The 10794-nt window shown below is 40.5% G+C and overlaps 1 protein-coding gene across 1 annotated transcript in view; it reads right to left on the bottom strand.

Moving 5' to 3' along the window:
• Nucleotides 1-10651, bottom strand: part of LOC110990343 (DNA-dependent protein kinase catalytic subunit-like) — a 36851-nt gene extending 26200 nt beyond the window's left edge. Inside the window, exons 1-8 of the mRNA XM_087139287.1 lie at nt 10438-10651; nt 7397-7473; nt 6650-6817; nt 5740-5848; nt 3353-3465; nt 3097-3196; nt 1674-1825; nt 1299-1454 (exon numbers count right to left, since the gene is read on the bottom strand). Coding sequence (XP_086995413.1) covers nt 1299-1454; nt 1674-1825; nt 3097-3196; nt 3353-3465; nt 5740-5848; nt 6650-6817; nt 7397-7473; nt 10438-10633 — 1071 coding nt within the window. The 5' untranslated portion in view covers nt 10634-10651. The remainder of the gene's footprint in view (nt 1-1298; nt 1455-1673; nt 1826-3096; nt 3197-3352; nt 3466-5739; nt 5849-6649; nt 6818-7396; nt 7474-10437) is intronic.
• Nucleotides 10652-10794: the final 143 nt, after the last annotated feature.

Raw genomic sequence — 10794 nt, 5'->3', positions numbered from 1 at the left:
TGTAAACTGTGCGGTGCCTAGGGTGCACATGTGCTGAATCCTAAGAAGAAATGGTGACAGGTGGGAGTATAATGATCTGAACTGTGAGGCTGTGCACATTTGCTGAGTTGTAAAGACTAGAGTGTGAAAAGAGACCATCCACATTAGCAAGTACATGTACAGTACTTGGATCTTTACTGAATAGTAAACAATTGCTCCCATAATGTTAGTAGACCTGCCACATTTATATTTGTGAATTTGCTTATTTCAGCAACGGCATCATCAGTGACGAACGAGTGTCCAGTAAACGATTCTGTTAATTTACTAGCGATATTAAGTGTTTGATTCTTGCCTTTCTTAAGACAGTGTGCACCTGTCAGTTTGATTACTTTGATTTGTGCCAAGGGAATACATTGTAAATATATTGTACTTTCTATATTTGACTAGTTACCGCAAACTGTCTTTCTCTGGCAATGTTCTGTGAACTTACACAAGTTTTCCCTTCCACGTGGGAAAATCAATTATTATTCTCGGGTTATTCTGACATATCATATGACCCATTTCTCCAGATGTAACCCTGAACACAACCACAACCAATGAGGCCCATTCTCCAAACCCTACCTGAACACAAGCACATCAATATGACCCATTTCCCAAGACCTTACCTTAACACAACCACATGTAATGAGACCCATTTCTCTAGATCTTACCCCGATCACAGCCACGTCTTATACATCCTACGGTATTTTCCAAAGTTTTACCATGAAGAAAGCCACATCTAATGCTTCCCATACTCTCTCGTCTTCTCCTTAACCCCTTTGCGCCGGAAGATGGTAAGAGCCACTGTAAAAATTGAGATCCTCAGCCCGCTTTACAGCTATTATTCTCAGCCCAAGCTCGAGCAAACACGGTGAAAGAAGGCAGACCCTGGCTCTTGTATATATGGTGATTGGCCTTTGTGTGTAGCCCAGAAATGAAAAGACCGAATTTGCATCATAATCACCGGCTTCACAATAGTCCCCACTTTGAAAAGAGGCAACGGGAATGTGGAAGCATGAGTAGAGCCGCATGCCACCGAGCAATGAGCCTTTTCACTGTGTAATTCAAAGCGTGCAGAGCACGCAGGGCCACAAACCAAGAATTTGCAGTTTGGCAGGTGGCCTTCGCGGCCAAGCAACGTTGAAATTCTTGGAGTCGGCTTTCGGAAAGAAATTCCCGTCATCAAGGAGTTAACAAAGCCACATCTCTTGAGTGTAATTTTGTAACACTGTAACAAGAACACAGCCACATACCATGAGTCCCATTTCCCAAAGTCTTACCCTGAACACAGCCATATCTGACGCATCTCGTTTGGCTGCTCTCTCTACAAGTATCTCGGCAATCTGTTGAAGAAATGCCTCTTGAGCCGCAAATCCAACAGCTTTTACTGCTGGGTTGTTGTGGGCACTCCACTTGTTGAAAGCCTCATGTAAGTCCTGCAAGAATCATTTTACACATGCAAGATCACATTGAACAAGTCAAAGTTCCCCTGAATGTCAAAAATTGATAAATGAAATCTAATCTATACAAAATAAGCACAGATCTAACACCATTTGTTCCATACATGACACAAGGAAGTCTATAATCTAATATCTTAAGACAATTATACTTCCGATTATCTTTGTTACCAGTATTACAAGATAGCCTTTCCATACCTGATGGTCACTGTACAAATACGGGCCAAACTGGGCTGAATGCTTGGCAAACATATTCAGCCCAGCTTTGTTGAGTTCATAGCGTGTGTGGTCCACTGTTGGATCAATGGCCATGCGGGCAAATCTGTAGATATCTTTGGAATGCTTAGCACCTGCATTTGGTTGAAGATTGAAAAGAGGGATGTCAGAAAAACAGCTAAGTAGGACTTTAGCTGGTTAGATTTGCTAGGACAACTGAACAGACTGCAGGTGCATGTATTGTCAAATGTAACTGGCAAAGTGGGATTATCAAATGTGAGCATCAACATTACCGTTTTGTAAAGTATGTACATGTACATGTATATTCAATTGATTTTCATTATGTGCTGGTACAAATTTAGTTAACATGAAATTCCAGCTAAAACCAACCCAACTATCAGTCCTGACGGTTTGTGCAGTCTATGAGAAAACACTTGGTCAAGACAGACTACAGAAAAATTCATTTAATACCAATTATACTGACTCATTTGCATGCACAACTCATTTAAAAAGAACTTCTTTTGAAACTGCGAGGACAAGTCTAATTGCACACTTAAAGGCTTATTTTCAAGGCTTGGATAGTATCTTACGATGCTTGATGTTGAAGCATCAGTATGGTGCCTGTATGCACAATGTGATGAATACATGTACAGGTAGCATGTGTGCAGCACCATACTTATGCTATACATGTACCTCAATGTACATCCCACAGTAAGCTCAGTAGTTGAGTTTGGATTATACAGAATGTCGTTATATGCTGTGACCTGTCCTATTCAATGGAAAGATTGTCAAATAAAATTCACTAATTAATCAGCTGAATACATAACTTATTAAAGCCCTCTATCATTTTCTAATTAAGTTATCACTCCATGTGATTTTAGCCCACTGATGCTGGGTGGTACCAGTACCAGGTTCTTCCTAACTGTACAGTCATAGTTTCCAATTATAAATGATACATACACGTACAAGTATTTCAACAGTAAGTACATGTATTACAGGTATGTGCAAATTTCATATCCCTTCATCACGTCTTTTCCATGCAGGCTCAAGTACATGTGCAACAATGCATACATGGTGAATGGCAAAGTCTACACTTCACATCCTGAGATATTTATATTCAGTCAATATTTAAAGGAGGTAATAGGACTCAACTGCACACTGCATGCAAGATGCAACTTGTTGCTTGAGATTTAAATGAGCATGTACGTTGTAACTCCTTTAATGTTCATGTGAAAGTATTTTGTAAAAGTTATGACATACATCGTGGACAAGTTGGCAGAGTAAGAACGACATGTGTACCAACATTTCTTCTGTTCTTAGTTTCTTCCGTGCTAGGAAAATGAGATGCCAACTACAGCACATGTTAGGCCTGCACACATTTGGCTTTACACAAAACACCACTGACCTTCTTCAACTGACTGTGTGAAATTGACCAAGTAATGTCCCAAGCCAGTCAGGCAACCAGCTATGACTGTAAGTTCCGGCTTTCTGGTCTTCGATGTCATCTGTAAGAAAATACCAAAACATAATGATTCTATTTTCAAGCATTTCTTGAGAGTGAAGAGTTCATACTATATATGCACCTTATTTTAAGTATCATTATAAATTCAACTTAGAATGCACTATTTTAAGTTTAATTCTTCAGTGTCAACTGCCATTACCTGCTGGTTTAGTGTTGCGATGTAGACACTAAGCAGCCGTTCTGAATATCCAGACATCAAAACAGGATAGATTTCAGCAAGAACACCCAACAGACAATAAATACCTTGCTTGACTGCGAGAGGATAAAGTGAAAACATGAATTAGCTGCAAATTAAGCACGACATTCACATAATCTTACTAGCATTTTGATATTTTGTCTTTTGAAGTTCTAAGCAAATCTTTGTGTAGCAAACTGTTGGAGTTTTCTGCTGATTTTGTGTGTCTCGGCAGAGTGTTGACAATGATGACTGAAGCATAGGGAGTTACCATGCCTGTTTTCTGTAGGGAACACCGCTGGAAACAGTGAGCAACTATTCTTCAACTAATTCAGGCATGTGTAATAGGATAAATTTTGTGCCCCCCACTTTTTGAAATTCTAACTCCCCAGAGTTAGGTCATGCAGTTTCTTAGAAATGTGTGGGTTGCTTGGCAGCACGTGTGGGCAGGTTGGTAGCAGAACTTGCAACCAACCACAAAGGTCCTTGAGGAGGAGCAGATAAATTCTGTGGCCAATGACCCTCCACTCCACTTGGCTACTGGACTCGACAGAGACTGTTCTGTTGTCTGTGATCTCTCCTTGCATTGAACCTGCCACAATTACATATTCGTCCCTGTCCTGCTCTAGGCAAAGACACCACTAGTACTGAGGCACTAGGGTAACCTTAGTGAGCCTATTGAGCTGTATGTACTGCTGGACATGGAGTGACTTGGAGCCGAGTCGCATGAATTGTGTTCCCCACGCCTGCTTTACTCAAGCCGGGGAAGGAGAGACTGTGCTATCGAGCCCTGCACATGATCTGCACGTAGCCAATGATCCTCAGAATTCATTCAAGCCCCCTTGATCTGCAAGTCCTTTAACTGCAGGCTCCCCAGCTTATTGCCAAGTGAAGCCAGGACAAGTCATCCCCAACTTCAACACAACTTCGAGCTAGGCCCTTTATTTATTTTTGTTGTTAATTAATAATAATCTTCTGTGAACAGAATCCCTGGGTTTTTCTTGTTGTTTTTTAATATATGTATCCTTTAGATTTAGGATATTTGTATTTTTGTACAGCGTGTGAAAACTTTTGCTAGCTTAACCGGAAACGCACTAATCTCCACAAGTTGGCTGACAATAAAATGGCGTAAACTAGTAAGCAAATAAATAATGTAAGCAGGTGCCATAATTTTCATATTATGCCCGCTACACATGCAACTCTTGTTCCCCCCCCAAAAGAGGAAAACCTGAGTATATGATACTGTGAGAACGCATTGAAAAGCCAATATGGTGTATGGTCCTGGGCCCATCTTAGGGCCCCGGAAAATTTTGAATTCTAAATACTCTCTGGTGCATTCTGGGGAGTTCTGAAAACTTGAATTGAATTTTTGAAGTATATTTTTCATTTCACAATCTGCACACTTGTCAAGATTTCTTCTGTTACTTTTTGTATTTGAAGTATACAACATACGTATCTTGACATCTCAAATTTTTCTAACTGATGCTTCTTGTTGATTTTATTTTCTCCATGTGAGTTAGTCTGGCTTTCTTGGCGACCTTAGCAGCAACCTCTAGCACTCTTCTTTTAGTTGTTGTGGGTTTTGGATGTTGAAGTGGATGCTTGGCAGAGGCTTTTTGTTCAGCAAGATGCTTGATTGATTCTTCTCTGGTCGTCCACATGTTAGCCACAACAATCTTGTTGAAGAAAGTCTTTTTTCAAGAGTACTAGAAATGGCTTGTGACCATGTCCTTCGTTTTTGAAGTCATTTTTCCAGGTTGTCAAACAATCTCGGATGTTTGTCTGACACATACATGTACATGTTCAAGGCACAGAGCGACAGCACATGCAGTCTGTGTCCTAACGTCGCGATGTGCAAGTCGATAGAGAAAAAGATATGGAGCCAGGCTATTGACCAGACCAGAATAGATGGGATTTCAAGCTATTCATGGTGACAGATAACTAAGGTGGAAAGCTTGCGGTAGCACCATGCAAAGGTACGATCTCTTTTGTGAGTCTGTATGGTTCTGAAAAGAACCATGAGAAAAGCGCTACGATGATCTCGTATGTAACAAAGTCGGGTGTCCTGGATATTTAACAGTTTCCTCAAACACTAGCAGAGAACCAGACGACAATTTTTATTCTTTCTTCCAAGTAGAAGCTGCACTACTGTATAAGTTTTTGCCGAGTGCCAGCGTCGCGTCCATCACACCGCAATCCAAGGTGTGAGCAAACAGCAGAAGCACGGACAAAGCCTAAGGTGGTATTTTTTGTGGTTCGATTTTTTTAAAAAGTAGAAATCCGTGAATCCGCAGAAGAGCTGAATGCCTGCTAATTGGGTCAACTTTGTGTCATTACTTGTTTACATGTACCTGTTTGTGAGAGCTTAGATGGCTGCATAAGCTGCTCAAAGTAAAGCTCAATCATCTTAGGAATATCAAGATCTGCCTCCATCTGAGCTGATGCAGAACGTTGCAACAACTGTTGACATGAAACAATAAGGACTACATGTACATGTAGGTATGGTAATGGGACAATCAACACAAAAGAATGTCATTATCCATGGTGCCTCATAGAACCTGTTGGTTTCCACAAGGATCTGGTTTGCAGTCAGTGATCCCAGAACAGGTTCATGCAATCCATTAGGCAGGTTCAGGTATCAGTGACCAATGACAGATCACTGATCGCAATCCAGATCCTCATGAAACAAACAAGCCCCAAGTGACAACTTAAACTCAGTGATTATGTGTCAGTACGGGAAATTAATCATTACGTCGCGATCTGGAAGCAAAAAAAAACTAGTTTATAGAATACTTGTTTGGCATATCTAATGTAGACTTTCTTTTGTTGCGCTGATAACGATTTCGTACACTCTTTCTCTTCATTTTGCTGCAGAAGACTCCAAAGTGCCTCTGAAGGCGATTTTCAGAAAGGGGGAAATGCCAGGTGGACATGTTTAAGTCCACACAATGTCATACCCTGCATTACCGTATGTGTGCTTCTCTTGATCAGAAGTCCACACGATGTGTGTCACTCCTGTGCATGTACCAGTACAGTACTAGGCATGAGTGCAAATACATATTGCTCTTGAAAACTTTCAATGCAAGAAATGAAGGCGTGCAAATGCATTGTATCTTTGCACATATTGCATCTCTACTGACCGATAAAGACATCTGCTTGTACAAAACATGCCCCCACTTGCATTAACCCTAACACTCCTCAGTCCTCCAACAGGTGAAGGATTGAGGAGGGTTAGGGTTAATTATAAATACATGTGCTTACCTCTATCAGTACGGGAAATGTCTTTGTCTTGACTTTGGCTGATTTATCTCTCATGAAAGCAGAGATACAGATCTTTTTAATCTCTACAGTGCGTGCTAGCAGGCGGGAACCCGCCTTGAGCAAAAATGCATGAAGAAACTCCAGAAGTTGTTCCTTGCTTCCCTTCAACTACCAGTAAATGGAGAATAAAAATCTACAAGTACATGTAAAAGTTTCAAAACAACTTAAAGAAAAAAACTGTCTAGATTACAAGCAATATTCTGATTAATCAGTCACAGGAAAAGAACAGTTGATCTTTGAAATCAATTTTATAACTCATTTTCCATAGACCGTTTTGCCACACGTAACTGTATGAGGTACTGTATAGGATACGAGCATTTGTTGGTGCAGGCTCACTTGTGCAGAGACTTTCACCTCTGTTTGAATTTGAGTTTCAGTTTTAGTTCTTAATTCTGTGGGTTTTTACTGGGATATTTATTCAGAGGTTTCCCCGTCTAAAACCGTCTAAGAACTTAATGTTTCTAGACCTATACACGCTAATGTTTCAAGCTTTCCAACTACATGTACACTGTACTGACCATTGCCGATTTTGAGAAATATTTTCTTTCAATACAAAAATTTTTAAAATCTCAATACAGGACAAGCAGTACAATATAAGTTACATATACTGTGATTAAAAAATCTTAGATTTGAATGAACTACATGTACCAACTGGTAGGTTAGATTTTCATCAGAATGATTACATACCTCATCTTTGGGGATGGCTTTGTTAAGGAACACCAGGATGCCATTGTCCTTATTAAACAGCTGTGAGCAGCAGTATGCTATGAGTATTAATTAAAAAATAGCAATTAGAATGTAATTGCACATACGTACATGTACATGTGTATATATGTACCAGTATGTGTACCAGGTTACGTACTGTACATGTACAGATGAATTTGCGGGTATTTTTAGAACCAGGTACCTGTTTTTTGTTAACATCGGGTACCCGGAAAAGAGATCACTTAATGGTAACAAGTGGCATTGTGCACGACCCGGTGGACCATGTGCCCGAAACACGGTTCTTTTTGGTACATAGGAAGCAAGCAGCACATCGTTCAGTTTGCAAATTTTTTTTGTGGGTATATGAAACAGAAAAACAAATCCTCACAGGTATTTTTAGAACCGGGTACCTGTTTTTTGTTAACATCGGGTACCCGGAAAAGAGATCACTTAATGGTAACAAGTGGCATTGTGCACGACCCGGTGGACCATGTGCCCGAAACACGGTTCTTTTTGGTACATAGGAAGCAAGCAGCACATCGTTCAGTTTGCAAATTTTTTTGTGGGTATACGAAACAGAAAAACATATCCTCACAGGAACGTCAGGAAAGAGGACAGAGCTGCAAACCACCTGCATGATATACACACCTGCAACCTCTCAAAGGAAATGTCCCAGATGCTGCATGGCCACGTACACGCGGAACACACGTGCCGTGCACAAATGGTGAGTGCTGGTTGTGTCACGTGCGGACCAGATCAGTGCTATGTACGTAACGGGTTAAAAAGCTTAAAGTTTTATGTACAAAAATACCACCGTAACTCGAACAATGCCCACACCATTATATCCATTTATTTTGAAGTTTCTGATTAAAAAACCGCCACCAAAATGCTTCAAATGGCGTTGGAAGTATCGGAAGAAGGAGTCATCGAAAATGCATTTCTTTTTTCATGAGGACCAGTTGTATGCACATTGCACAAATCAACGTAGCTGCAACCGTAATCCTGGCTTTCAAGACACTGAAACCACCGGTAACCTGATTATAACGTGGGCCCAATTATAGTCCCCTTCAGGCAGTCCAATTGCTGACACTGCAGCGGCCACATGACCGCAAAAGGAAAGGTCAGGTGACCACACATAGTAACCATACGAAAAATCCATTTTTAGCCAGAACCATTTTAAAAAGTTGATTTTCTAATAAAGGTTTTTTTAATTTTGAGAAAATTAGATGAAAATAATAATTAATTAAAAAGTAGAAATTGTGTAAAGTTTGACTGAACTTTTCAACTGTAAGGTGAGCTATCAACGATACCCTCCCCATGCCGCACAGATGACGAACCCATTACGTCACAAACATTTCTGCTGTGCCCGTGTAGTTGAGTTCACAATGACTTTGTATGGTAATGTTGCCCGATCCGAAAGTAGGGGGAAAAGCTTGCAGTTTTTCGGTTAATTAACAAAAACGGAAACTCTAAAAAAGTCATTTTGATTAAGCAGACATTAGATGCAAAGGTTTGTAGACTACCGGGTATTCAATCTAGACAAATATTTGAAATCGCACGTAGTGAGTGACCTATCATCCGTGAATTTTAGTGGTTTTTGTGCTCTTGTGAACTAGAAAAATTCCGGACCTAGGAAAAGACTTGCAGTACAATGGGCAGAGTGGATAACAAAATTAGCTGTCGATCTCCGAATTAAAGTTTCATGTATGACCACGGGACCAGGTTTTCAGTGGCACGGTGGAAGTCTGCCCTTCAGTAAGAAATTTCACAGAATTTTATGGGTGGATGTTTGTTCCTAATTTACTTACTCTTTTGACAGGTACCGAGCCCGGAAAAATGGAACCGGGTTTTGAAATCGACGGGCAGGTACCCGGTACAGGCCTAGTTACATACTTTCCTATTCAAAAGAAAAGATCTTCTTACATGTCTTACTTATCACATGTACATACATGTTTGTATGGCATTAAAAAAGGGCAAACCAGAAATGACTAAATCTACCTGAAACTGACTGAAAACTTAACAATGAAAAAACTAAGCTTTTCACGTTTGATCGCTGATTAATATGTGCATACATGATGTACTTGTAACAATGGGGTCACTGTACTACTGCTGCACTTGACATCTGACAGGTTATGATCCCAACCTCCCCAGTCAAGGGTTAGAGACCAGTTGGTGGCAGCTGCACTACAACATGTAAACAGTATTAGGCCAGATGTACAGGTATACAGTATCAGGCCAGAGATAATTATTATTATTAAATTTTATGCAGCTATAAACGAGCATTAAAGGAAATAATGAATTTTTGAAGGATTTTGAAAACGGAAAAAACGATAGTCATGCCGGCCCAGCATCATCAACATTGAAAAATGCCCAGGCATGAAGTGGTTAATCAATTACCAGGTGGGGGTGCAGCAGACAACGGATCCCCACAACAGTGTCAATTGTCATGAATGTTGATGGCATGCCCACCCAAAATATCCGAAAAACATTTTTGTTAGGACTGATTTGCACGTACACTGTAAAATGCAAATGCACCCTGAATTTCCTTGGCATTAGGCCAACAACTCTGGGACTTTGCTGATAACACAGTAGAAAGAGAAGTAACTTAAAAGGGAAAAATGTTGCATCCTGACGCCACTCCAGCAGTTATGTACAAACTCTGTATGGGGAGTGAAGAGAATTTTGTAAGTATGCCTAGGCCTAGGGCTTCATACATGTATTTCTCAACAACATCGGTAAATGTTTCTCCGTCCAGAATTCGTGCCTTTGAAGCATGTCCAGCATTTCTGTCGTGACTTTTATTGAGATGATACATGTATATGATGAGAAAAGTGGAGTCAGGATGCATTGTTTTTCCCTTAAAAGTACTAAGTTGGGTGTGGAGGGAGGACGGAGGCATGATTTTGGAGTCCGACTGTCATCTTTCTCAACCCGCCAACATGCACCATGGCCACGCCCAGCGTTTGCTTACCCTGTTATGTACTGTTATTACTACTAATAAGTACTATGCTACCGACACTCACCTAACTCATTTTCAGATAACTGACGAAGGCAGAGATGCCCAAGGTCAACAACAAGATCTTGTGCCTTTTCCGCGTCATGTAGACCACTTTTTGTCGATATTAGACCATTTAATTCACTCAATTTCACTGGCAAATCGGCAGTCGCCATTGCATCCGTTGGGCCTACATGTACATGTACACCAACACGTGAGTTCATATACTGTACATATATGCACTTTGTACTGTATTCAACATCAAGTTAGTTAGCTCCGTAAGTGTAGTGGTTTGATGAAGCGCCCTCTGTTACAAAGGACTCAACGATTGTAGTAATAATAATAACGTGGGAACTAACGATTCGGAGCGTTTTGAATCTCTTCC

This window comes from Acanthaster planci, linkage group LG07, assembly GCF_054643075.1.
Source record: "Acanthaster planci isolate LZ-2023a linkage group LG07, COTS_SCS, whole genome shotgun sequence".
Lineage (NCBI taxonomy): Eukaryota > Metazoa > Echinodermata > Asteroidea > Valvatida > Acanthasteridae > Acanthaster > Acanthaster planci.
The sequence above is the reverse complement of the archived record's forward strand: the minus strand, read 5'-3'. Positions and strand labels throughout refer to the sequence as shown.